Source organism: Trematomus bernacchii, unplaced genomic scaffold (assembly GCF_902827165.1).
Source record: "Trematomus bernacchii unplaced genomic scaffold, fTreBer1.1, whole genome shotgun sequence".
Classification (NCBI taxonomy): Eukaryota; Metazoa; Chordata; class Actinopteri; order Perciformes; family Nototheniidae; genus Trematomus; species Trematomus bernacchii.
The window spans coordinates 10,094,643-10,122,637 of record NW_022988043.1 but is presented as its reverse complement, the minus strand read 5'-3'; the positions used below and the strand labels follow the sequence as shown (position 1 = coordinate 10,122,637).

Sequence of the window (27,995 nt, the reverse complement as noted above, 5' to 3'; positions counted from 1 at the left end):
TTCATGAGTAGGTTTATAGGGTTTATTGACAAGCAAGAGATGTGAGTCGACCCTCAGTATTCAGTAAAGTTCCAGCAGCACATTAAATGTGATCCCTCACAGTAAAAGGCATACTTTGCTTTAAATACGTTACATGTGCATTTTCAACTACATTCAAAGCCAGACACAATTATAGGGTACATATAAAAACACATTAAAGGGTACGCCTTGGGGTTTTTCATGATATGGTTCTACAGTCCAAACAAGCTTTGGCTATTGGCTCAGTGATTGTCTCTGAAATGTGAGTTACCTGGTTCGGTGCTGATATGTAACTAAATACATTCACTCAAATAAAACACTATAAGGGCTTGTTCCTTACTTGAGCATCTCCATTTTACGCTAGCTTACTTGGTTTGTCCTTACTCTGGTTTTATCCAGAATTCAAAGAAATTCAGTTCACTGTCATAGAGGAAAGAACAAACTAGAAACTATTCACATTTAAGAAGCTTAAATCAGAGGAATATTTGTCAAAACAGTAAAGAAATGTAATAATGAACAACTTATAGATTAATATTAGCAGCTCTAACTTAACGTAACATTTAACTAAGACTTTAATAATTAATTTTGTAATTGATAAGTTATTTTACTTTTGACACTTCAGGGACATTTTGCTAATAAAAAGACACATATCTTTACTTTCCTAAGGTTTTAAATTCAGCACTTTCACTTAAGGTGGAGTATTTACAGTGTGGTGGTACTACAATACATATTTCATTTAAATATTTCTTCCACCAATGGACAAAGTCATAAATGGAGAAATCAAGAGTGAAGGCTGAATTAGCGGAGAGGATTTTATACCAACAAGAAGGTGGCAATGTTTTTATTTAGCTCAAACAGCTTATTTTTTTTATATGGTATGGACATTTTTAATTCAAACTGTCTGATGCATTTAAAACTCCGGAGTACCTTTCATTTTTTTTTTATGTAATCCGCTTTTATATATTTTTTTAAAACAAAAGTATTGTATAAGTCGTATGCAGGTTTAGCAACAATAAACTAATCTGATGGAGAGGACATTAAATAACATTTGCAGATCAATTCAGCTCAGGGTTACATCAGAGGGGTTCAACTTTAAGAGCACTTCTGCAATCACATCCCACCCAGGGCACAAGAAGAAGGCAACACATTGGATCAGAGAGAGGAAGGAGAAGTGTGTACAAAAATATACAACACACAGTTCAATCTCCAGACCCGACACATGGAAAAGGGTAAAGACAACATACATAAATATGAAAGAAAAGCAGTTTTGCATTGATTCCAAAGTAAGTAATTTAAGAAGTGTAAGAGAACATCATGCATACTATTGTCTGTGCTTAGAGTCGGTTCATCCGAAGAAAACAAATACAGAGAGATATTATAATCAGTGTTTGAGGTGAGTTTCTGTATTTCACTGGAACTTATATGATAAAAGTCCATTCATGTTTTAAACTACAGTAGTAATGTAGATATGATACATTACAAATCCTCAGCCATGCTCAGTGTAAAACCTCTCTAAAGCACAGAAATGTGTAAAGGTAGAACAATAAATAAGTTAACGTCCAGTATAAATTGATACTTTCCTTGAATCACACAGTCCTCCAACATCAATATCCCTTCAATTCATATAATAATATCACACTGAAAAAGCGCATGTCCATATTTCCAATGCAGCATCAGGTACAAACTAACCTACTAACCCTAACCCTCTCTTGTGCTTTTTCCTCCGAGACAAAAGAAAAACATCTACAAGGACTAGGTTTCAGAAAATCACATCACAAACATGGAAGGATGAGTAACCTTTATAGGTAGAGAGCGTTCTCTGCTCTCTGTCTCTTATCTCATGTTCAGTAGAATATAAATGGACATTAACGGGCCAGACTTCTCTACCATCAAAAGCTTGGAGTAGCGTTAATGGCCACTCACTGAAGTGCAATTAGTTTCTCTCTGGCTTTCATGTCTAACCTTTTCCTCTCCTTTCCTTGAATCCTATTTCAAAGATGCAATGCTGTGTGCAACGGATGCCTCAGCCAAGTGCATTCAATATTGAGCTTCTAAAAAGCTGCACAGTGCACACTCCAGGTACACACAGATTTAGTTTTAAACAACTGAAAATTGAATTGCTTTGCAAAGCATTAAGAAAATCAGTCCCTGCATCCGAAGCTATGACTAAGTGTTTTTTTTTTTTTTTTATGAAATAACAAAGAATTAAAAAACAAATCCTCTGTTATCTGAAAGCTGCACGTTAGAAGCTGTGTGAGAGCTGCAGAAAAAAGGAGGATTGGATCATGCTCACTAGCTCAATACAATCAAAAAAAGCCTTACTCAGCCCAGATCCCAATCTCTGAGATCAGGCCATCCCAACTGTGTGCCAGCTGTGTGGTCAAGCACATGCATGAGGATCTAATGCCGGAATATTAAGGAAAGGTAAAAGTAGAAATCCACAAAAGAAAAGGAAGTCCTATAAAAGGAAGCAGGTTTCTTTCTCCCTTATCGTTTCCTGGACTCCACTTAACATTCTCGTCAGTGCTAACTAACGCCTCAGTGCAGCAGCATTAGCATGCTGGTATTCAGAAGCATTAGTGTGGCGCTAGTGACCGCAGCTAAAAGCCCTCGCGAGCCCACTAGTCCCTGAACACCACTCATCTGTTTCTTTATGTACTTTTCAGAGATGATCAAGTACAGCTCCAAGCATTTCCTGGCCTGCATCTGCTCCATCAGGGCGGGGTATCCAATCTCAACAATGCTGACTGTATCCTCGTCATCATCATCACTGTTGGGACCCTGTGATGCTGAGGGCACAGGATCAGCTTCAGGCTGGTTCAGAGGGCGTGGAGCAGAAGGTGCAGGGGTTGAGGAGTTATCCGCTGCAGTGTTGTTCGTCTCCGTTGTGTTACTTCCTGTTCCAGGGGCGGGGGTTGAGGTGGTAGCAACTGGGTTGTTGTTTGTTTTTGGATTCCCCGCAGGCAGAATGTCTGTTCTCTTCATGCAGGAGTCCATGTAGCTATCATAGGTTTCAGGAGGTTGGATGTATTTGTAGTCTCTGCTGTAGTCGTTGGTATCAGTGGACTTGGAACCGTATTTCCTGTACATGTAGTCGTTGTAGTGCTGCTCCTCCTGGGAGTTGTGGAAGTTGTAGGGGGGACGGGGGAACCTCCCTAGCCCGTAACCCAGAGCCATCCCCATCATAGCCCCTCCAGCTACTCCCATCACTGCACTGCGTCCAAACCCTCTGGACCTATCAGAGGGATACATGCCCATTGACTGAACTGAGTGGGAAAAGGGAGAGCCGCCCCGAGCTCCATAGCCCCCGTGTCCAAAACTGCCACCATATTGTGGGCTCAGGACTTTGTTGTTTGGGTTTCTGTTCATGTATCCTCCTCCATAGGAGCCCCCTGCTTGGTTCTGGTAGCCTCCAGCCGGCTGCCGGGGGTAACTACCTGGATACCCTGGTCTGCCTGACTGCGGATTGTAACCGCCCTGATTGGTTTTTCCAGGCTGTCTGGGGTATCCTGCCTGAGAGTTGGAGCCCTGATTATTTTTGTTGGTGTTGCCTCGGTTAGGTGTGGAGCCCTTCCTTTTTGAGCCGAAGCCGGAGCTTTTCCCAAAGCTGCCTCCTCTCTTGGCCATTGATAAATTAAACAAAAGAAGGGACAGACACAGCAGAGATAATAGATGCAGCTTCATCTTCGCCCTGTAGAGAGGATCAGGGAGAGAAGGGAAAATGAAGAAATACAATTTTGGAATTTTCTGGTTTTATAATATGATTATGATTGACATTGTTGTTGTCAATATCTCTTGTATCTATCGCAATAAATCAATATGATCATATATAAAATTACAAATATTATGATACAGACTTTAATTCAGGGCTACAACAATTGTATTGTCGATTAGTCAGGATTTTTTTATCAAAGAGAAAAGAACTTCTCAAAGCCCATCATGATGTCTTTAAATTCCTTGTTTTATCTGACAGTTAAGGTCATAGTGTAATCTGTTGTCAATCCACTCACTCCTTGATTATAATTGTACTGTTTCAAACAAAAGCATTGCTTTTATAAATGCCTTTTGCAGTTTCCAGTGGTCAATGTAAGCATAAGGCTGGTGCCCCACGGGAACGCATACGGCAAAACGCATAGGATTAACGCAATCGCAAAAAAGCTTCCGTCCACACGCAATATACACCGGATAGTGTCTGTTCACACGAGACAGCTCCGTTTAGCTCCAACCGCTGGAAAAAGCTGCAGTACATATGCCGAGCCTGTACGTGGCGCTGTAACTTCCTCCACAAAAAGCAGCGAATTAGCATGGTTGTCATGGTTGCGCTTCTGTTTATTCACCGTGGTGGGGGCCGAGGGAACCGGGCAGAGTTTTTCGCCGGTCAACGTGTGTAAAAGTTTAAATCTTCCGGACAAAATTATAAAAGTGCCGGTCAAAGGTCTTCTTTGTTATTTATTAAGCTTTAAAACAAATGAATAACGACTATATATAATAATAAAATACACGGAGCCTGTCCTCTCTTTTTCCTCTCTTCTGACAGCGTCAGTGTCTGTCTCATGCAGCAGCTGATCCAGTAATGAGTGACCCGGCCGACAGTAAAAAATAAACATTTATAACTAGTTTAGGTAGTTTGAGAGGTAGGCTAATTAAAATAGCTAAGGGTGATGATCTGACTTGAAGTGTGTGACTCCCGCGGGAGGAGCTGCGTGTCTCCGTCCTGTCAGATTAGACTTCACTCGCGTTTATGTCCATATCGAGATAAAGATAAATAATCTGAATTCAGTGTGCAGTTTACTTTTGCGGGGGTGAGCAGCAGAGGTGGGGGGAGGCGTCATCATTATCACAAAATTATCGTATAGAGGCTACCACACGGAGCCGTTGGAACCAATAAAAAAACACTCACGGACCACCTAACTCCACAAATATCCCAGAACAATAGGCCTGCTTACCATTCCAACAGTATATAACAAATTACAGCCTAATAATGACAGCTTAACCTTCTCTATATCGCCTCGTTCACACATTAAATCAACAATACAAATACAACTACAGATTATATAAGCATTTAGTTCAAATGCGATTTAAAATGCTCACAGGTTTTACACCTCTTATGAAATGTAGACTACATTTATTACGGAGTTTATGTCCGAGCCAACAAACTCACAGATCGTTGGCTACTGAGAGAAATGCAAAATACACCGCATGTAGTACGACACAGTGCCTCACAGTTTTCTGATGTTTTTAATGTTTCCCTGATCTGTAAATTAGAGGTGAACTGTGCTCTTAGTGCGGATGAGCTGATCTCCATGTTTGACTCGACATGTACACTAATATTGGATTCTGTTGCTCCTTTTACGCATAGACGCACCAAAGTTCTCTCAGAGCCGTGGCTCAATGACTGTACTCGTGCTCTCAGACGCGCTTGCAGACGTGCAGAGAGAAAATGGAAAAAGGATAAACTCCATGTCTCCCTAGAAATCCTTCGTGCTTGCCTTTCTGACTACCAGACGGCAGTCAAAGCAGCCAAAACAGAGCACATTTCTCTGTTAATGTCCAAAAACAGCCATAAACCTCAGGTTATTTTTAATGTCCTCAATTCTATCATTAATCCCTGTGATGTTTCTTCAATTGTGCCATCACCAACTCTCTGTGATAAGTTTCTTACATTTGTTATCGAAAAAGTATCTGCTCTTACTAGTGCTACCCCAGATTCTGCTCCTTTTCTGTGCCCTGCTGTCCTCGACCACTTTGAGCCTGTATCCCTCTCTTCTCTCTTGGATGTAGTCAAGCACCTGCGGCCGACAAACTGCACCTCAGACAGCATTCCCTCTCGCCTTCTCAGAGATGTTTTCGATTCAGTTGGAGCAACTATTTTATTACTTATAAACACCTCTCTTAGCTCAGGATGTGTCCCAGCTGCCTTCAAACATGCCGTGGTGCAGCCACTACTTAAAAAGAAAAATCTCGACCCTTCCATTCTCGCAAATTTTAGGCCCATCTCCCAGCTACCTTTTTTATCTAAAGTCCTGGAGCGAGTAGTCTATGCTCAGCTGCAGTCTTTTTTAACCACGCATGGCATTCATGAAAAGTTTCAGTCTGGCTTCAAACCCATGCACAGTACTGAAACAGCCCTTTTAAGAGTTTTTAATTATCTGCTCCTCGCCGCCGACTCAGGTAGCCCAGCTGTCCAGGTGCTGTTAGACCTGACAGCTGCCTTCGACACTGTGGACCATAGCATCCTGTTGTCGCGGCTCGAACAGTCCGCAGGCATCACAGGCTCTGCCCTTGCATGGTTCAGGTCCTACCTGACAGACCGCAGCTTCTCAGTGCAGCTAGGAGCCTTCTCCTCTGCCAAAGCCCCTCTTACCTGTGGGGTTCCCCAAGGCTCTATTCTGGGCCCCATCCTTTTTCTACTGTACATACTGCCCCTAGGTTCAATTCTCACAAAATACAACATCCCCTTCCACTGTTACGCCGATGATGTACAGATCTATCTGCCTCTCAATTCTAATGTCAACTCATTACAGCTATTGATGGACTGCTTGATAGAGATAAAATCCTGGCTGAGCCAAAATGTCCTCAACCTCAACGAGAGCAAGACCAAGGTCATCTTTTTTGGACCCCAACCTCCAGCCTCTCCGGTTGATATTCTGGGCTCCCTCAATAAAAACATCCTCCCCTCTGTCATGAACCTTGGAGTGACCTTCAAAATTTAAATTTGATAAGCAGCGTAGTCAAAACCTGCTTTTTTTAAATACGACTATTGGCCAAGACTAGGGATGTCCCGATCCGATCACGTGATCGGGGATCGGAGCCGATCACGTGATTTTCACGTGATCGGGGATCGGGAGAAAAAAATCGGGGATCGGAATTTTTTTTTTTTATATAAAATATTTTTATACATTTTATTTAATGTTACAAAACAAAAATGACCATGTTCACGTCTTAAAGTCATCCTGAGGCCTTAGTTTTGGGTTAAAATTACACAACATCATGTATGTGTTGCTTCTTTTGGGCGTGTTTTCATAGACCTGGTTGCTTATTTCTCTCAAATCTGGCAACAGAGTGGGCGCAGTGTCTAATAGTAGCAGTAAGCTAACAAGAGGCTACGTTCAGCTGGTGACTCGGGAGTCGGGACAGAGAAAATGTCAGGAGTTTGGAAGTATTATAAAATTGAAAGCGAAGGCAGTGTAACAGCCAGATGCAATGTTTGCAAGGCGGAGGTTCCGCGTGGTGGAAAGAACAGAGCTACGTTCAACATGACCAATCTAATACAAACACCACCAACAACAACACGACGAGTACACAGCGGCCACTCAGGTAACGGCACTGAAACAACCGACACTTTCAGAGACTTTTAAAAGGAAAGAGAAACTACCCCAGAACAGCCAAGATAGCTGAATTCATCGCGTTGGATGACCAGCCGTTATCTGTTACCTTTTTTTTCCTCTTAATGCATTGCATAAAGATCGGATCGGGAAAAATCGGTATCGGCAGATTGTCAAAATCAAATGATCGGAATCGGATCGGGAGCAAAAAAAGGTGATCGGGACATCCCTAGCCAAGACCAAGTCGTTTTTATCTTTTAAAGACCTAGAAAGGGTTATTAACGCCTTTGTAACCACAAGGTTGGATTATTGCAACGCTCTATACGTGGGTATGGACCAGGCGTCAATTAGACGACTGCAGCTAGTGCAGAATGCAGCTGCACGTCTTCTCACTGGCCCCAAAAAGCATCACCACATCACCCCAATTCTGGCCTCATTGCACTGGCTTCCAATTAGGTTCCGAATTGATTTTAAACTCCTTTTATTTGTTTTTAAAGCACTAAATGGGCTGGCTCCTGCCTATATAGCCGAACTCCTCCATCGCTACACCCCAGCCAGAGCATTAAGGTCGGCTGACCAGCTGCTGCTGGTAGTGCCCAAGACCAGGCTCAAAACCCGAGGGCACCGAGCCTTCGCAGCAGCTGGCCCTAGGCTCTGGAACACTCTGCCCCTCCATTGCCCCTTTCACACCGGCGCTTTTCCAGCTCCAGCTCCGAGCCGGAGCTGGAAAAGCGCCGGTTTTTCCTGTTCACACCGCAGCGGCGCCACGTCATAGCTCCGGAATGCGGTTCACTTCCAGCTCCAAAAAATTGTCGGTCTAGAGGCAAGAGCTTCGGAGCTATGACGCGGCGTCGCTTACGTCTCTCTTACGTCGAGGCGTGCAGGAAATATGTACCTTACTTTGACCATCCGTTCGCTGTTATTGATCATTGTGGAGAGCAGGCAGACGTTTTGTTTGTTATTATAGCAGCTATCGGATGGAATCAATACATGGGCTGCACAGGTTGTCATGTCCGACTATCACAAGTAGAATCATAATGAAAAATACGCCGGTAAAATGTGCCTGTAGAAAACGGCTTAGCAAGTAGTCAGTTTAGCTTCGGTTGCTATGCTAACATCACCCATGTTATACCAGAGAAACTTTCATAACAGCGTTGTGATGCCAAACAGCGTCAATTCAGACTAACACACATTCACTTAAGGGGAACTGGGGATATGTATCAGCTGCTTGTGTGACAGTCAGACAGTCAATACTTTAGAGCCGTGTGAGCTAACCCGGAGCTAACGGGAGAATAAACTCCCGTGGAAGAGCAGCCAGCACTGCAGCGGTCGGTAAATGCCGCTGAAACACATTAATAAACAATGAACCACGGCACTCTGGAGAAAAGTATAAGGTTGGAGAAGTCGTTATTTAATTTAATCTGGCTTCGTATGATTAAAAGCAACACGATCATCGACCCGACGCAGTCCCCCCCCGTTGTTGTTGTGAGCTCCGTTGGGGAGAAAATCAGCGATGTAAACGGTGACGTCATGACGCAGCAGCGGCAGCTGGGCGGTGTGAACAGAGCGGGAGCTGAAAAGGGAAACCGGAGCTGAACCAGAAAAGCTCTAGCTAGGAGCTAGAAAGGGAAAAGCGCTGGTGTGAAAGCCGCACATGTGAGGTCGGCCCAGACCCTAGGGGTTTTTAAATCAACACTAAAAACTCACTTCTTCTCCCTGGCCTTCTAGTCAGTGCGGAGCACGACTCATGACATTTCCCTGTGTTTGATTTTTATAGTTGCTGTTGTAATTTATTGTCTTCTGTTTGCGATTGTAGTAATGTGTTATTTATTATTTGCATGTACAGCACTTTGGCTCGACCAAAAATCGTTTTAAAATGTGCAATATAAATAAAAACTGATTTGATTTGACACAAACCTCCGCTGTGGATTTTCAAAACAAAATACAGTAAAACTATGGTTGCAGGCCCAAGTTTAACTCTCTGAGGCCTGCATGGTCTGCCTACAAAACAAAAATAAAAAAACGTTTATGCAGCCCCAACAGCCTCTGATCATCAACAGACTTTATGCAATGCTTCATCGGATGCATATATTAGATAATAATCTCTATCTCACTAGAACATCTAAATCTATTTTCAGCATGGATAAATGTTCATAAAATACATCCATTGTTTGTTCTATATGCTTCTTGAAATCCTAAAAAACACATAGTTTATCTAGAACAGATTACAAATCGCCAGAAAATGGTACAAACAAGTGGCAACATGTTTGACGAAGGTGTTGTGCTGGGCTATATCATGCAATCGAAAGTGAAACTTAAACTCACTCCATTGCGGAGATATTCCCGCGAATTAATTCACCCCCTCGCCCCGTTGACAGTACATACACACTATATAATGGCTATTGTAGTGTTTTACTTCACTTCATTAATCCGACAGGTTTGGTTACTTTACACATTTTTTCAAGACTAAACATTTTACAAACATAATATATTTGGTTATTTCAGTATAGTAATACTCCCTCAATCTAACCAGTCAGTATGGCTAGGAACAGGTGTGGCAGCAGCAGGACACAATAACAGATGGGGGGAAGGTTGCCTAGTGATGCCACAATAAGCAATATGCTGCGGAAACGTCAACAAAAAGACAGCTCTAAACGAAACCAACCAGGCACGGGTCTTATTATTTATAAAACACATTACATAGCCTACTCTAGACCTAGACAGAGTATACTACTGACCTTGTGTTGACTGAGCACTCATGTTAATGTGGCCTGCCTACTGCGACTGCATTTATCCCGTTAAAACATGGCGTCGCAAATGTAGAGCTATTAAGATAAACACACTGGGTTGAGCTACGGTTTTATTACAGTCGCATGAGGTAAATACAAGGTGCCTTTCAATCCCAAAAGCAGCGTTAAATGGATAGTGTGCGGTTACTTTAAATAAAGGACTCGTCTTACCCGGACTGGTGACAGTTTTTCTGTTTTTCTGCGTGTTGTTCAGCCTCAGAGTCCCGCAGGTCGTGCCCAGCAGCGAAGTGTTGATGGACCTGAAACGTCTCTAGGATACTGGATGATTTCATATGACGTAAGACAAGAGGGTCGCTAGGGGCGGGGCTTCATTTGACACATTTCCCAGCATCCTTCAACCCAGAGGAAAATCCCCATGCCTAAGTAAATACAACGGACATACACGTGGAGGCAAACACTACAGGTAAAAACACCGTGTTTTTCATACACTGGTCCATTTGGGGATTTTGCTTCCTTAACATGTCTTCTTTCAAACTACTGGATGGAAAATATTCAAAAATACATCTGAGGGTGTTTATTTGACTACACTTGGTATATTTGCGTTCTCACATTTCTTCTAAATTCACCAAATTTCAGGAAACTAATTATTTTGTTTATTTATAAAAAATAATAATTGTATCCATGATGATTAAAAAAAAAACTACATTATCCTAATATAAGTAATCAACTGTGTAAGTTTCATGGGGATATCTATTGTTGAGTTGTACTGTTCCCCCCTAGAATTCACAATACATCTCTTTAATGGACGTTAATCGAAATTATTTTTTGAGCCAGAAATGATCATTTCCTTGCATTAAATATTCAAGTTTCCTTTCTTTTTTTTTCTAATGTAAAAAATGCCCAAGAACATAGGGGTTCAAAGATTTCAAATGTTTTACATTAATGCCAAATCCTTTGGGTTAAAAAAAAAAAGGTTTATGTTTAACTAGATGACACAAATAGCCAGAACAGGGAGCTCAGTGCATTTCTTCCTTTATTGAATACAGTTGATGACACCACCTGCTGGCCCTTGTAAGTCCTGCAATACAAACTTGAAAACTGTATCACTATATGAACCTGAAATCAACAGTTTCTATAAAATAGGAAGCAGTCATGACAGTAAAAAACAAACACTTTATTTTAGTTGATACATCAGATCAAATACGTCGTAAATAATTAGTTGTATATTGTGATTTTTGTGGCTTTCTGAAAGTAATACTACATTTTGTTATGAATATATTGTTTTACTACTCTTGCAACATATGTAAATAATGAATGAGAGATCTTGTAGAACTTCTGCAATCAGAAGCTACATAAGCACAATATTATATGTGTATGTGTGTGTGTCTGTTTTTTTCCCACTTAATGATGTTGGCATAAAGGGTGTTATGTCATGTACAACCATGTGAACCATTGACCAGATACTCTGTTAAACTTACAATGTAAACAAAAACTGTATCACATTTACATTCTTATTCTTCATCACATTCAATCCTTTAATCAGACATTCCTCCAACAACACCAGAACTTCATGAGTTAACTCAATTACTGTTTCCTACTTAAAGCACATCTCCATTCTCTCCAGCTATTTATACACGCAGATCACCATGACAGAGTACGAGCCCCATGGTGCAAACTAATCCCCTCGGGCACTGACACTGGACAGGTGGCATAAATAAATGAAACAAGGCTGAGTCTACAGCAGCTCATGCTCTGTTAGGCCGTATTTAAGTACAGTGGTGCTTCTAGTTAAATGTCAGCCTGCAAACATGCTCACAATATTTACCATGTTCACCATCTCAGTTTAGGGTGGTACCATGATAAGTATGATTTATTATGACCATCTTTCAAAAACGTAATCCTCCACATATATCAGCACACATGATCATTTCAGTCTGGACAAACAAACAGCCGATTTCATTCTGAAATCTACGCTGAAGGGATGGTTGAGTTTGAAGTTGGGTTGGACGAAGTACTTATACATAGTCATTATGTTATTTACAGTAGATGACAGTTAGCAGGTACACATTTGGAGAAACCAATGCAGTCAGTGAAACATTTTTTAGTACTCAAAAGGAAAGCTTAACTGAAATGAATAAATATGAGTATACTCTACTTTTAGAATACTTGCAAATCTTTCCAAATGGGAACTGAAACTGTTACCTATACTCTCTTCCAAGCTAGACTCTACTAGACTCCAGAAAACTGAAGTTTCTACCAATATAACTGTTACTGAAGGCCTTAGTAGAGCAGCATATGCATGTTGCTATTGAGAAGCATCATTGTTGTACTGGTGACAACAGCTAAAAGCCCCTGCAAGCCCATCTCCAGTCGCTGCACCCCACCGGCTGTGGTGCTGGGCTTCTCCTTTTTCTTCAAGTACTTTTCAGAGTAGGCTATGTACAGCTCTACACACCTCCTGGCCTTCAGCTGCTCAATCAGTGCCGGGTAACCGATCTCCACAATGCTGACTGTATCGTCATCATCATTATCATCACTGACAGATTTTCTGAGAACCTGTGCAGCTGGAGGCAGAGGATCGGCTCCTGACTCATTTAGAGGGTGTAGAGTTGAAGGTGCAGAGGTCAAGGGGCTTTCTCCTGCAGTGCTGTTAGATTGTGTTGTGTTGCTGTCAATGCCAGAGTCTGGGGCCGCAGTAGTTGTGATATTTACAGAAGTAGTCTTGGTAGTTGCAATAGCAGTTGTAGTTGTTGTTGAGGTGGTAGCAGCTGGGTTGTTGTTTGTTTTTGGATTCCCCGCAGGCAGAATGTCTGTTCTCTTCATGCAGGAGTCCATGTAGCTATCATAGGTTTCAGGAGGTTGGATGTATTTGTAGTCTCTGCTGTAGTCGTTGGTATCAGTGGACTTGGAACCATATTTCCTGTACATGTAGTTGTTGTAGTACTGCTCCTCCTGGGAGTTGTGGAAGTTGAAGGGGGGACGGGGGAACCTCCCTAGCCCGTAGCCCAGAGCCATCCCCACCATAGCCCCTCCAGCTGCTGCCACCACTGCACTGCGTCCAAACCCTCTGGACCTATCAGAGGGATACATGCCCATTGACTGAACTGAGTGGGAAAAGGGAGAACCGCCCCCACCACCATAGCCCCCATATCCAAAACTGCCACCATATTGTGGGCTTAGGACTTTGTTGTTTGGGTTTCTGTTCATGTATCCACCTGGAGGACCACCGTAACCGCCATAACCACCACCGTGTGCTGGGTAACCTCCAGCTGGATAGCTCCCAGCTGGGTATCCTGGCTGCTGGGCGAAACCTCCTTGATTAGGGTAACCCCCTTGATTAGGGTAACCCCCTGGTCGCTGGGGGTAACCACCTTGATTAGGGTAGCCTCCTTGATTTGGGTAGCCACCTTGATTAGGGTAACCACCTTGATTGGGGTAACCCCCTGGTCGCCCTGGTTGCTGGGGGTAACCACCTTGATTAGGGTAGCCTCCTTGATTAGGGTAGCTTCCTTGATTAGGGTAGCCGCCTCCTTGATTAGGGTAGCCTCCTTGATTAGGGTAACCTCCTGGTCTGCTTGGTTGATTAGGTTGTTTCGGCTGTGTGAGGATTCCACCCTTGAATTTGGTATCTGGGTTATTTGTTTTGGGGGTCTTCTTAAAAAGATTTATCTTACCAAGACTTACGGTTTTCTTGGCCAATGAAAAATGAATATGAACCAAAAAAAGGGACAGACACAACAGAGTCAGCCTCATCGTTGCACTGCAGACAGGTGCCAGGGAAAGAAACATAAATAGAGGAAGAGCAAATTAATTGGCAGTTTTTTTTAACATTTTAAATTAGTTATACTGGACCGCTGAACACACAGCAAACATTTTATCCAAATCGGAAAAATTACCGCAAAACATTGCAACTTTAAAGTTCAAGCAAAGACAATGTTTGGTTTCTGAGCGAAAGTTTGAAAAGCATTGGAGACCATAAATGTACCTAACTCTACATTACATTTCTTTAAGTTTTAAATAAGTCAACAGTCATGATGTTTTTGCAGCACTCAGCCGTCCCACCTGTTTTACCCCCTTCGTTCAACATGAAGCTATGGGTCCAACATAGCAGCCAGGCTAAAAATAGCACTCACGGTTCAGACCGTTGGCTTACTGCAGGCAGACAAATGTTGCTCTTTACACGCCCGTTCCAAATTTCACAATTTGTTTTCACATGACTATCAGAGGAAATACAAAATAAAATATGCCAGTAGTTACCTGATGTATATTAGATAACATTAAAGTGACCTTGTAATGTCAGTCCACCGATGTTTCTCTCTTTAGATCCTGTAGCCCACTTCCCAAATATCACTTTTACCCCCGCCCCCCCAGCTCTATGGAAGCTCTCTAGAGGCAAGTGAAAAGAAAATCTGGTGATCTATTCTAGGTTAGTCTAAACCTAACCTAAATTATATATTGTGTTTATGAATTGATAACAGGTGAAAATAATTGCTAGGAAAATGAATTTTCTGTCAATAATTGTTTTAAATGTTTGTGATGCACTACTGCATTAGTTCATCTTTCATTTTTTATGAAAATTCAGCATTATTTTGTTGAAAAGTCTAATTTCTTTAAGTTTCTAATGTCATATGACTTTTTCGGATCCCAATTAACCATTATTACTACACTGGAAAAGGAGGACAAACTTACTTTTAGTCAACTTTAGTCCACCTTCTACAATAAAAATGAAAAATAAATATTATTATGAATCATGAATTAATCAAATTCCTTTTAATAGCTTCCACTTTATGTGACTCATTTGATCCTAATCTATGACATGCATTATGACCACACTGGTCAAGTAGGACACACTTATTTTTGTTGGATTTTAGGACTTATTTTATTGAATTTAAATTCAACAGTTACTTTATTGAAGTCTTAATTTATATTCAATAGCTTAAATGTCAACAACCCAAAGTATTACTCCCCTGAATAAATAGGACACACCACTTTTTCATTGATTCTAGTTTTTTTCTTCCTGTTATAGATATGAATATCGTTTCAAAACATGCTGCAGTTTTTTTATTGACATGTATCATTTTCGTTTTATCAGCTTCCATATAATGTGACTAAATTACTCCAAATGTTCGCCAATTTTTTTTGGGGAGAGTGTGAAATGTATCTTCCCGCAGGTCTTTTTAATTTTTAGGTATCAGGATCTTGGAATGTTTGAAAATAGCATAAAATAATGCCCAATATGATAATTTAAACATAGCATTTCAGAAAAGTTGTGATACGAAAACATACCGTCTTAATGTAATAAATCAGACATATGGTATTATTATAAATATTATAGAATCCAGATACACCTTAATGGGATTTCCCAACCCAAGTACTGTCGACAAAGAAAGATATGATACGACTAGAAAGGGTTCAATTATTTTTATTTCTGTGAATTTTGTCTTCCATTACCCAGACACTCACTTTCAATGGCAAAGTTGATGCACACATTTAACACAGGGTAAGAACTAACTGGACAGCAGTGCATTTTAAACTGAAAGAAACAATCCTTAAAGACAAGAGGACACATCATGGTAGCATTGATGAACCAAACCATCTGAGATAGCAGCAGGAAGTTGTAAATACCAGACAGGCACACCGAGATGCTGACGAATGAACGATGTGAAACCAGGTAGACAATTAAGGATTCATCTGTGAATATATTGCAGATGCAGAGAAATGCATCCTGAAAATTCACAAAACCTTTTCATTTCAGTTCAAAGGCACAGCAGAACATGAACCCAGTCTAGTCACCCCCATTATTGAATGCTGTGCAATCCTTCTATCATGCAAGAGAAGGTGCCAGTCGCCAACATCAGAAAACCTCCTCGCAGATTAACTAAACACATCTAAGGAGCAGCTTATCAACATGACACAGCTCTCAGGTCAGTGACAGGTGTTTTTGAGAGCATCGACCTTTTTGTTTCATAACATGAATCAGTTTCATCTACTCAGAATGTCTTGGGATTTTTTTTTTATATGGCAGCAAAGCCCAAACAAGAGATGAGAAAGCAACTAATCAGATTCTATTTTATCCCATTTGTACCACAAATGCAGAGCTGATCAAATGCGATTGCTTTTTCCATCAGTATCAACACTGGGAAGGACTATTTTGGATCGATAATTGGATCCAATGGGGAAGGGGAGACATTCCACTTAAGAGAAATGGTGCAACTGGGCGCTTTAAACACAGCGCGATGAAGATCAAACCAAAAACTGTTGATACAATATAGAAAATCTGTTGTGATGAAAGGAGCAAACATAAAAACAATCGCCCTTTAACCTTAGGCACATATGTAAAACCAATAAAATAAATCTTCATTAGCAAACTATTTGCTTAAAAAATATCCTTTGATTTTGACATCCACTTCTCGGATATGCCTATGGATAAAATAGTAATGGGGAAGAATGTTTGGAGACAAAACGTTACTCCAGCAATGTCAAATGTATAAAGAGGGATGGAAAATCTTCAGCAATGTCAAACACACACTCAACTGTATTCATACAGTACACATGTATGTGGTAAACCTTCCAATTACAGCTTTAGGGTCATATTATGCCGTAGGATATTTGGGTGAATCAAACTGAATGCTTTACATTTATCTCTTTTAGAGCCACCATACCAAAACAAATCTCATTTGTGGCTTCAGAATTTAAGCTTATTCCCCATATTAATATGTCTTAATGAATAACATCAAGTATTTTCAGTTTAAAATAAATCTTAGTATCATAGTGTTAAAACACAATACATACACTATACAGTGTATGCAAATAAAATCTGCACAATTTGCAGATAGTCTGTTCAGTGGTTTACCAGTGGAGGCAGACTGCAGCTTACCTCAGTCACCTCTGGATTTAAGGAGTGACCTTTCTCTGAATAATATACCATCTTCATGTTCTAATTGCAGCAGAAAGCAGCTACGTTACAACACCCTGTTCAGATGTAGGGCCAGAACAAATCTGCAGCTGGAGAAACGACACAATGACTTTTTGAACCTTTTTGCTTTTTATTTCATAAGCAGGTTCAGATGTGTCATTTGGTTCAGCACCTCAGAATGATCCAGCTTCCTGGAGATGGTACCACTACTACTAAACTAAAAAGTTCATTAACGTATTTCTGAAATAAATTACTTATCTTATATCCTGAAGAGGAGCGAATAAGGAATCCAAATAAAAACAAATGAAATACTTGACATTTTTCAAGGGACTGTAGACTTTGCATAGCAAAATATACAAGCTGCTGCTGCTGCGATATAAGACAGGGACAAAAATATACAGAATATTTACAAATTTACAGGAGAAGGAGGGTGTCTGGACTGTAAGGAGACACCATCAAACAGACGGTTAACCCGGCTCTGCCGTGGGCGGTTTGGGCGTCACCTCCAGGACATTAGGTCAAAGTATTCACACCATTACTGTTCTGCCAGTCCTCTGAAACGTCAGGCTGGTTTGTCCAGCTCTGATGGAGAGTGACAGAGAACGGAGTGCACAAATCAGAGGGTTTGAGGGGATAAAGAAGCAGCTGCTGAGACGAAGCAGAAGAGGCAGCAGACCTATCACCTAGCAAACAGGACTCCCAGGATCAACATACCAAACACAATGCTGAACGGAGCCAGTGATCCCCCAGTCCCTCTGGACTGAAGACAGAACAAGATATTTAAAAAGGAGGAGTTTAAAGGTCTGCCGAAATGTAGACCATCAAATGGCCCTTATCTGACCACTACAACCCTGTGGTCCCTCTCTCTTCCCCCCCCCCCCCTCCCCGAGGACACAGAGCTCAGTCCATCCTCTCTTCAGTCCAGAGGCTCCAGCTCCGCTTTATACACCGTTGGCACTCATCTTGCTCTTCTGGGATACCTCTGTCGCTGCTTTAGCCTGCAGAAAAAGAAGAGCTTGGTTAGACTACCACATCATGTTTTTCCCCGTTGAAAACCTATTCAAACATACTTTTCTTTTTACTATTTATATCACCCTGCCTTTAATTCATAGCTCACAGCCATTAGGTGACATCATGGGATAGATAGTGAGAGAGGGTTAGCCGTCACAAAGGTAGACAGATATGAATCGGGGTCACCAAGGGTCATATGGAAGGTGTCTCAGACTGCTGAGATACCCTGGCCGTGGTCTAATAATTACGTCATGTGACTTTTCCTAACCACTTGTCATCAATGGAAAACATCATGTAGTCAAGGAAAGGGCTTAATAGCTGTTTTTCCAGAAAAGTAGCCCAGTCCCATTGTGAGAGATTAACATGCCATGGGACAAAGATCAAAGCCAGGAAGCACTAACAGGATTAAACCCGTGCTGCATAACATCTCAAACTGGTTTCTGTGGATTCCACAGCACCGGGCAACAATGTGATCTCACCTGAAGGACTTCAGCGGGGGTCAGGGGTTTGTCCGAGATCACGGGAGCCTTGTCTCTCAACTCCTCCACCTGCAGCACACAGGTAAACAAGTATAAGATGGAGGTTCCTGCACGACTTAATGGTTCATGTGAACTGCTGCCCAACACGCATGTGTAACAATCATTCATACATTTATCAAACCAACCGCCGCAGTCATCGATCATCGATCTACAAAAGGTCTAGGCACTTTTGGGTGGTATCTATCTTCTTGTCCAGCTCCCAGCAAATAGATTAGAATCAAGGCTGGGGTCATATGGCAGCATAACCGACATCACAGCGTTATGCATAAAGTTACTAGAATGACTGCGCTCGGTCAGAGCATGGATTTCCCTGTCAGTATAAGACACCTACAGTTTATTTTGAGCAGTCATGCCCTGATTCTGTTATGTGTACTAGTGAAAATGTTAGATTTTTGTCTTGATAATGAGCTACATAGTTTAATTCATTCATAATTGTTTTTCTTTCGTAATGTTACACCATTCTGCTGCTGTGTGTTATGAATCCACTGACCCGTCTTTCTTTGATGATGAGAGCAGGGTCCGCCAACATGTCGGTGCTAACTGAGGTCACGTTTGCTCCTGCATTCTCCACTGGAGGAGGAGGAGCTTTCTGCAAAAACAACAACAAACATCTGATAAGAAGACATTACATGTTACTTGTTAGACGCTTTTATCCAAAGCGACTTACATACTCAATACTGTGGACAATCCCCACAGGAGCAATTTGGACACAACCACATGCTGACTGCAGTGGGGTTTGAACCTGTGCTCCCCTGATCCAAACACCAACGCATTAGTCCACTGCGCCACACGCCTCCCACGAAAGACATGTCTGTTCCTTTTATTGGCCGGATTTAGATATCAATAAAGCAGGATAGATCTCGTGTGCAGCAGTTAAAAATGTGAAATTATTAATGAATTTTAAATGTTTTTGCTGCTTTTATATATTTAATTTTAATATTACATTAAAATTCCACTACTTCATCAATGCAAATAACCACTAGTTGTAGCCTAGAAAAATAAATAGTTCTTTCATAGTACATCAAGGTGCTTTCCGTAAGGAGAGCAAACGGTGAACGGTACCAAACGTCAGTGACCTGAATACCAGAAATAGAACTGCTTGAAACTCAAGCCGCAAAACGTGCCCTCTGATCTGTACACTCAAGAGGAAATGCAGTAAAAGTCTAAGTAAATAAAGGACGGACCTCTAGTTTGGCAACAGGCGGGATGACTGGAGGTTTTGGTTTGAGGTCGGTCAGGTACATGGCTCTGGAGAGCAGCAGCAGCGATGGAGGAACGTTCTCCTTCAGGTGCAGGTCCAGCCACTAGACGGAGAACAACATTGATTTAGTGAACAATGACAAAATATAAATAGATTAATTCTTTTATTAAACAAAAAACATTGAACTCCTCAGCCTCTGAGAATGTTGTGCGGAAACATACATGTAGTGTCTTAGGGACCAACAAAAGCAACAAAGTCATCATGTAGCCTCTCACCTGCTGCATCTGCTGATTTAGCTGTTCAGTTGTGAGACCCAGAGACCTCATCCCCCGACTACGACACGCTGCCTGAAGTTCTGACACACTCAACGCTGGCACACCCTCTGCTGCAATCATCTGTGAAGAAACAGAGAGGGGAGTCAAAAAGTGTTGCACAAGCGGGAGAAAAGATGATCGCTGCACATCAGAGGGGACAACGATCACATCCTTGTCCTCCATCTCACCTCGTCGTCTGACTTGATGGTTCTGAGCTGCATCATCAGCTGGAAACGCAGCAAGTTGTTTGTGCCGATGGGCTGCAGCTCCAACAGTTTACACAGAGCCACCAGCTGGGGGCGCTCCAGGTGCTCCAGCGTCAGCTCGTCCTCAAACAGCTTCGAAAACCGGACGATGTCCTTCGTGGTGGGCTGCTCTCCTGTGCCCCGGACCTGACGAGAAGACAAACTGTCACTAATGCTGCGCACATTTGGTCACAACGTTACTCTTAAAAAATGTTTCCCCTCACTAAGAGGACTTGAGTTAAGCTAGTTAAATGTGTTTTAAGTCATATAATTGTCAATAATAATAATAACAAATGTACCTTCTGAACATATGTGGAGAAGCGCTGTGTCTCATCCTGTGTCTGAGCTTTTGCTTTATTCCTTTGAGCCATCTCAGCGATGGTCTCTTGCAAAAACTTGGCCAGCTCCAGCTTCGCTGCCAGACCTTTCTTCTGCTTCTCCTCCTGCATGAAGAAGAGTGAGACGCAGGTTAATTAAAACTAAATACTTTTGAAGACAGCTTTAGTTTAATGCATTTAAATACAGTTGTTGAATACAGAACACATTGCTAACATTCCGGTTAATTTTTAAGGTGGTATTAATGGCCGCGTAGTACAAAAACATGACTTCACAAACAATATAAGACAGTTATGTTTTGTTTATAATTGTAGGTATCGTGGAACACGAGAGCATTTCTGTTATCCCTCAACAGAGCTCCACAACATCAGGTCAGCTGGACCAAGTACAAAAAGCTGCTGCTTTTTATTCACAGCAGATGAGAAGTTAAATAAAAGCATGTCATTTCTTTTAAATTACCCAAACAATAGCTATATTAACAAGGATTTTTGAAAAGATATTTTGGAGAGCATGTGTACATCAGGCTACCGCTCCTAAAGTAAATAAAGATTAGATAAAGTCTGCTGCCTGCAGTTCTTGTGCGCAGACATATCTGAGCAATTATATAATCACAATTGACTCTGGTGGGCCATTCATGCAACAGTGCGTGAGCGTGTGTGTGTGTGTGTGTGTGTGTGTGTGTGTGTGTGTGTGTGTGTACACATGCCTTTTTAGACTCTGTCTCGAAGGTGGAGGGCAACATCTCCGGGAAAAGTTTGAGGAAGACAGGAAGAAGGAACTCCATGAAAGGAACGATGATGAACACCGTGAAGGGCACCAGACGGAAAAGGTCAGCGCAGGTCCTCAATAGCTGTAAACAAAAAGAAAAAACAATGTTAAAGTGGAAAATAAATGAATCCATGCCAGAGCTCAGGTGTGTTTGCATGCTAGATCCATTTTGTGTCCATAGGGCGATCACAATAACCACAATATTGCAGGAGGGGATGTTCCTTCACCAAAGAATCCCCACATGTGGCTCTAACAGTCATCTTCTAAAATAAGCCTTAAAATAGTTTACTAGAGCATGTACACAATTTGGGTCAGTGAGGGTCATGGAGACATACAGAGACAGTATGTCCTGTTTCAATGATCTACCAGTGTCTTCTCTCAGTGAAGTGTATCTGAAATCTGCATAAATGAATTCAGGAAAGAGCTCATAATACAAATGAAAAACATCTCAGTAGAGCCAATTCCAGAGGGTATTAACCATTTCTAACATGCTTACGTTTTCTGAACACGAGCTCAGCTGACCACGTCATGTGATCTGCTGTTTCATATTTACCATCACATAAGAGAAAGAAAAGCTCAAAATCTGAAACTACCGCCTTTACTTTTGTTAAAGAAATTGTCAACAATTAATTTATGATCAAAATATGTGTGGCTTTACATCATTGAATAACTTGCTACTAGCTCCAATGTCAACACTTAGGTAAAGTTAGTCAAATATTAATGACAGTGCCCCTAACAGTCCTTAACAAATACAGCAGACTACACAGACCAACACTAGAACTGAATTGCTCTCACAGCAGGACTAGTGATAAAACTGTGAATGATTTTTAACGGCTGTCACTACGGTACTACCCAACTGATCACTTGCTCTTCCTCCCATTTGCTACGACTTCGGGAACAGACTGTACACATTCCTTATTGACATGCAAAGGTGTGAACCATTTAAAGTAACCCTTAAGCCATATAATATACGCCTCACTAATGTTTTACTGACAACAACTTAGAGAAAGAGTAAAAAACTACTTCCAGAGCCGTTAAGTGAAGACAAAAAAGAGACCAGACTATTGTAAAGAATCCAGACAGACTCGCTGCTGTGACCGGAGGGCAACAGAAGAAGTTCAATGCTAAGACCGCGGCAAAAAATAGAACAAATTTGAAACCAATATGGCGCTTGTGGAATGTTTGCTGATGTTTTGTATGAATCTAATTTAAAAAAAGTAAATTCGGAACTACAGCATGCTGAGCCTTAAGTTCTCAATGTGCACAGTTTCTTTCACACAAGTAAGTCAGGGCGACATTAATATATCAAAGTCTTTTGGGGTAAATGTACAAAACAGAACTGTAGGGCTGCAACTTTCCATAATTCTTTGGGGATACTTTCATATGTAGATAATTTTTTGACTTGGCTCCACTAATCAACAGTCCAAATTCAGAATATGGTAAATGTTTAGCCATGCTTGTTACTTTCAGGTATAAATCACTCACTAATACACACAGGTAGGTTTAATGTATTCACCCAAATTCATTCATACAAAATATGATGATTTAAGGTTACAGGTTTAGCTTTATTTGCTTCTATATTGTTGATTATGCAAGCAGTTTTGTTGTTTTTTTACCAATGCAACAGTATTTGTAGTGTCTTGTGAGACTACTCCATGCATAAAACAATAACTAACAGACTGTAAATTACCTGTGCCTGTGTTTGCAGTTACTGATTATAAATATTATAACATTTTACAGACTGAATAAAGCTTGTCTTACCCTTCTCCTCTCCCTGCGTGAGAGCAGTTGTCCATGCAGCAGCCTCCACACCATCCTGCCTGCAATCTTGATATCGATGCCGAGCAACCGGAAGCCATTGTAGTAATGCTTCAACTCATCAACAATCTTCTGATACAGAGCCTTCTTCACGACTGCCCTCTCCTGCACCGGAGGGACAGCAGATGCGGCGGCGGCTGTGGGAGTCGGAGCGGGAGCAGGTGGAGGTTGAGCCTGAGCCTGGGGGGCAGCGGAGTCCTTTTTAGAAGCATCCTGGGCAGCGGCTGGGGAAGTTTTAGTGTCCTCCTGCTTTATTTCTTGCAGGAGGACACTAAAACTGGAGCTATGTAGAGAGCGGGCGAGTAGGGTGGAGTTGTGGCCACGGTAACAGTGTGGGGAGCCGAATCGGGAGTGCCTGAGGGTGACTGCAGAGGAGACCTGGCGGGGAGGGTCTATGTGGAGATAGGCTTTGGAAGACAGAGAGGAGCAGCTGTTCCTCTTGGATAACAAATATGATCCCCTGCAAACAGCAACAAGAAAAACTGGTAAGTTATTTCATAACATTGTATTATTGATTGACAAATAAAGAAAGTTTAATGGTTGTATTTGATGGCCAGATTATTTCATTAATAAAACACATTATGAATTTGAAAATAATGAATTAGTGAATATATATATATATATAACATAAAAAAGTTTGTGTTTCCAGCTTCAGTCGGCTCATATCATCATCGTAACTGAATTTAGGGACATTTCTTAAATCCTGCTTTTTACACCTTTATGTTAATTGGCTTTCAGTATTATTCTCTCCTGCCTTTCCTGGCACATGTATACGTTTTTCGGAGCTTTACTACCCCCTGTAGCTCAATGGAATAAAGTGAAATGTGTCGTTGTCCATCTGCAGAATACAAATAAAGTAAGTCTCAATACCCCAATACAGTCATAATAAAACTAACCATAAAACTAGACAGACATTTGTGCTAAGGTTTGGTGTAGATAGATATAACTCTTAAACCACTTGTAGAGTTATGTATCAGCAGGGTTAAGACTTAAAACATATTAACTACTAAAGTTACTTGTTGCAAGAATCCTATTACTACAATTGTGATAATGGAATTGTGGCTCAATTAAAATAAATAAAAGTATAGCTAACATAGAATACATGTCAAAGTCTCAGTTGGTATATTTCGTCTAGGCTGCATAAATTGACAAGTTGCTAACTTTGACATTTAACATTATGCAACAGACTGACTATGCTCATGAGAAAATGGGATGAAAGTGAGGACAAAGCAGTGTCAGATCTTGCATCATCAGTAGAAACCAATGTAGTCCTGTGTTTACATCGTATGTGTCATGAGACACATTGAGTAGGCCTCACTGTCTGCAGCATGCACTGTGTAAACAGACATCTTAAGCTCTAGTGACTTGAACACAGCACAGAGGATCCAATAGTTGTAACTGCTGTCAATCCACTTTGTGAAATTAAACATTTCTGCATTTCATAAAGTTATTTAGTTACAGGATATTCATTTTCTTACCTTGATCTTGTGACTGCAAGAAGCACCTGGTGACTAAAGACGGCCATTGCAGGGGCAGATTGCAATATTCTGTTAAAGGCACACATGGAGACAGGGAGAAAGAGAGAGGGCGTATTGGTTTCATGTTACACCGGCATGGTCCGACAACAGGCTGACTGGAAAAATACAACAAGCAGTTAAACATGTCCTCTCACATACAGTCTGCTGCTAAAACAGGCTCATTACATAAAGTATGCTGTGCAAATGAACTGTTAACCATGCAAAACATGATATGATATAAAACATTAGCATTAGCGCAGACGGACAGCAGTTAAGCTAACATTATGTAACCACTCAACTGCAGCACAGCTCGCTACTAACCTGACAGATATTAACCCGGACAATGTAAGACTCACCGGCTTAATTCAAAGTTAAAACAAACCAATAATCTAATTCATCTATACACATTTGGATATAACTCCACATAAAATTGACATGTTGCCTAGCGTCAGGTTAAATCACACAGCCACTGTTATGCTAGCTTTATAAATGGTAATGCTAAACTGAGGAGGAAATCATTGTTGATAAATTCCTACTCACGTTAGCTATGTGTCACCAGAAAATGATATATCTCCAATATCTTTGAATATCAAAATATTAGTTCTGTAGAAACCTCTTCCAGTACTTTAAGATTAACATTAGCATCATGCTAGTGAATTCTCCATTAGCCATGAAGCCTCCGCTAGCCTAGCCTGTTAGCTCACTGCTGGTGAAATGGCAGTCTGCGGATGACGAGCCCACTAACCTCCAGCGTCAATGACGGAGCTATGGCTGCCGCTGCTGACTGGGCGTAGTAAGGCTTCTCGGTGAGACGGTTAATAAGATAATCCATCCACAACAATCGGTCGAGGTAAACGGGAGCGATGAAAGTAAGGGCTGGTGTGGTGATAAACCCATTTACGGAGGTTTTACACGGTAAAAGTCGTCGTGTTTGAGCTCCAGGCCCGTCAACTCTTGTCGTGCAGCCTTCCCCAGGCAGCTGCACTGAAAGGTCACACTGTACACATGCGTGAATGTTGTGTGCGTCCAAACCGAAGATCCTCTATGTGTAAAGATGACTCACTACGTGGTTTACAAATAATAATTTAATTCATTTTAAATCTTTCCCACTTATTTATGGTCAGAGCCGAGGTGGAAGAAGTACTCAGATCTTGTACTTACAAGTAAATGTCGTGCATTCAAAAGTGTTACTCAAATAAAAGTGTGGGCATCAAAATATACATAGACTACCAAAAGTAAAAGTACTCATTATGCAGATTGGTCCATTTCAGAATAATATATTTTATATGTTTTGATAATTATAATTGATGCGTTAATATGTTAATCAAAGCGTATAAATGTGTTTAATTACTTTGTTTACTGCAGGTTAGCTTGTGAATTTACTCCAGGTGTAACTAAAGTCTTGATTATATTTCACAAGATTAATTTTAATCTGCAAAGTAAATAAAGGTATTTAATTACATTACATTATTACATGTTACTTGTTAGACGCTTTTATCCAAAGCGACTTACATACTCAATACTGTGGACAATCCCCACAGGAGCAATTTGGGGTGAAGTGTCTTGCCTAGGGACACAACCACATGCTGACTGCAGTGGGGTTTGAACCTGTGCTCCCCTGATCCGAACACCAACGCCACACGCCGCCCATTTTAATAAGTGTAGTAGTAAAAGTACACAATTTACCTCTGACATGTGGAGTAAGAGTACAGCAAAAAATGTAAATACTACAGTAAAGACAAGTCCATCAAAAGTGTACTTAAGTACAGTACTTGAGTAAATCTAGCTCCTTGCCACCACTGTTTTTGTTGAACTATTTTATCTATAGTCTGTACCAATATTGAAAATTAATAATTGGAGTTGAGGGTTATTTAAAGGGGACCTATCATGCAAAATGCACTTGTGTACGTCTTTTATACATGAATATGTGTCCCCGGTGTTCCAGGGAACTCACCAAGTGTCAAAAAACACAACCCTCTCTATTTTCCTCCATACCCAAATCTCAAAAAAAGGGGCTGCAACGGATCTGATAAAAACTGATCCAGATTTGAACACTTCACTGACGTCACAGAAGTGGCGCTACGGCTATTGGGCCAACTCTCCACCTATCAGGGGAATGTGGGGTTGGGCCACGGCCGGCCATTGCCGCTCGAAAGCGCTGGAGACGCTGTAGTACATATGCCAGGCCTGTAAGTGGCGCTGTAGTCTGCCACAAAAGCAGCGAAGAAGACTTCCCGCCCATAGTTACCATGGTTACCCTTCTGTTTATTCTCCGCTGTGGCTTTTTTTCTCCCTCCCCGAGGCAAGCGTTTGCTCCCGCTGCTTTAATTCAATGCAATCCCTCCCCGTCGAGGCAAGCACTGTAATTCTCTCTGGTTAGTCCACCAGCAGATGACAAACACCCACCTCTCCGCCTCTTCCAAGGAACGAGGGGACCGTGCGGCAGAGTTTCAGTTTCAGTTTCTTTCGCTGGTCAAGATGTCCGTTAAAGTTTAAATCTTCCGGACAAAATTAGAAAAGTGCCGGTCAAAGGTTATTTATTGAGCTTTAAAACAAATGAATAACGACTCTATAGGCCTATAATAATATAATAAAACACGGAGGACGGAGATCTTTTTTTCTCCCCCTCTTGACTTGATCAGAGCACCGCTCCCATCTCCTGCAGGGGGGCGTGGTCAGCTGCAACTCACAGAATCAGCCCCGTAGACAGCAAACAGCACATAGAGCGAAATGAGGCATGGCTAAAATGCATGATCTGTTTGGTATTTTGAAAACAGAAACGTATAAATATACCTTATATAGGTATGGCCCTACAATATATCATTTAAATATAGCATGATAGGTCCACTTTAAGTATCAAATATTCTCCATTCTCTACTCTGATCTTATATTTTGTACATCAGTGCTGGAGATATGGAAAATGAATGCTACTTATGTTATACTTTTTACATGTGTAAGCATTTATCGTATACTGTATATAATATATATATATAATATATATATTGTGTTTAAAGTTTATATTCTGTATAACATAACTATAAGACAATATATACAGTTTTTTGTTTAGAAAAAGCCATTCAGAATCATTTTGCATTTTGCATTCAGATAGTAGGCCTACCTAGTTTTAGTAGTTGTTCAGTATTCTTTTTTCTGCAACACATTAGGTAACAGTTTTTTCCAAGGGATAGCTGGATTTTTGTGTTGTGGTCACTGGCCACTTACACTAGAAATACCAGA

The 27,995-nt window shown here is 41.2% G+C and overlaps 3 protein-coding genes across 4 annotated transcripts; all 3 read right to left on the bottom strand.

Moving 5' to 3' along the window:
* Positions 1-10,440, bottom strand: LOC117473111. Its single transcript, XM_034118600.1, has 2 exons — positions 10,304-10,440; positions 1-3,709 (listed from the first exon to the last, which is right to left on the bottom strand). The coding sequence occupies exons 1-2, from the start codon at positions 10,423-10,425 to the stop codon at positions 2,557-2,559; spliced, it is 1,275 nt and encodes a 424-aa protein (XP_033974491.1). The 5' UTR covers positions 10,426-10,440; the 3' UTR covers positions 1-2,556.
* Positions 10,441-11,121: 681 nt separating this feature from the next.
* LOC117473110 lies at positions 11,122-14,444 on the bottom strand. Its single transcript, XM_034118599.1, has 2 exons — positions 14,351-14,444; positions 11,122-13,853 (listed from the first exon to the last, which is right to left on the bottom strand). Exon 2 carries the CDS (start codon positions 13,844-13,846, stop codon positions 12,374-12,376), a length of 1,473 nt encoding a protein of 490 aa, XP_033974490.1. The 5' UTR covers positions 13,847-13,853; positions 14,351-14,444; the 3' UTR covers positions 11,122-12,373.
* A 1,055-nt stretch (positions 14,445-15,499) lies between these two features.
* letm2 (leucine zipper-EF-hand containing transmembrane protein 2) lies at positions 15,500-25,773 on the bottom strand. Of its 2 annotated transcripts, none has more exons than XM_034118596.1 (11): positions 25,504-25,773; positions 24,720-24,788; positions 23,185-23,701; positions 21,362-21,505; positions 20,619-20,762; positions 20,263-20,466; positions 20,036-20,155; positions 19,744-19,863; positions 19,050-19,148; positions 18,500-18,568; positions 15,500-18,007 (listed from the first exon to the last, which is right to left on the bottom strand). In XM_034118596.1, exons 2-11 carry the CDS (start codon positions 24,764-24,766, stop codon positions 17,951-17,953), a joined length of 1,521 nt encoding a protein of 506 aa, XP_033974487.1. In that variant the 5' UTR covers positions 24,767-24,788; positions 25,504-25,773; the 3' UTR covers positions 15,500-17,950. The 2 variants fall into 2 exon arrangements, with proteins under 2 accessions (XP_033974487.1, XP_033974488.1); XM_034118597.1 differs by lacking the exon at positions 25,504-25,773 and adding an exon at positions 25,299-25,465.
* Positions 25,774-27,995: the final 2,222 nt, after the last annotated feature.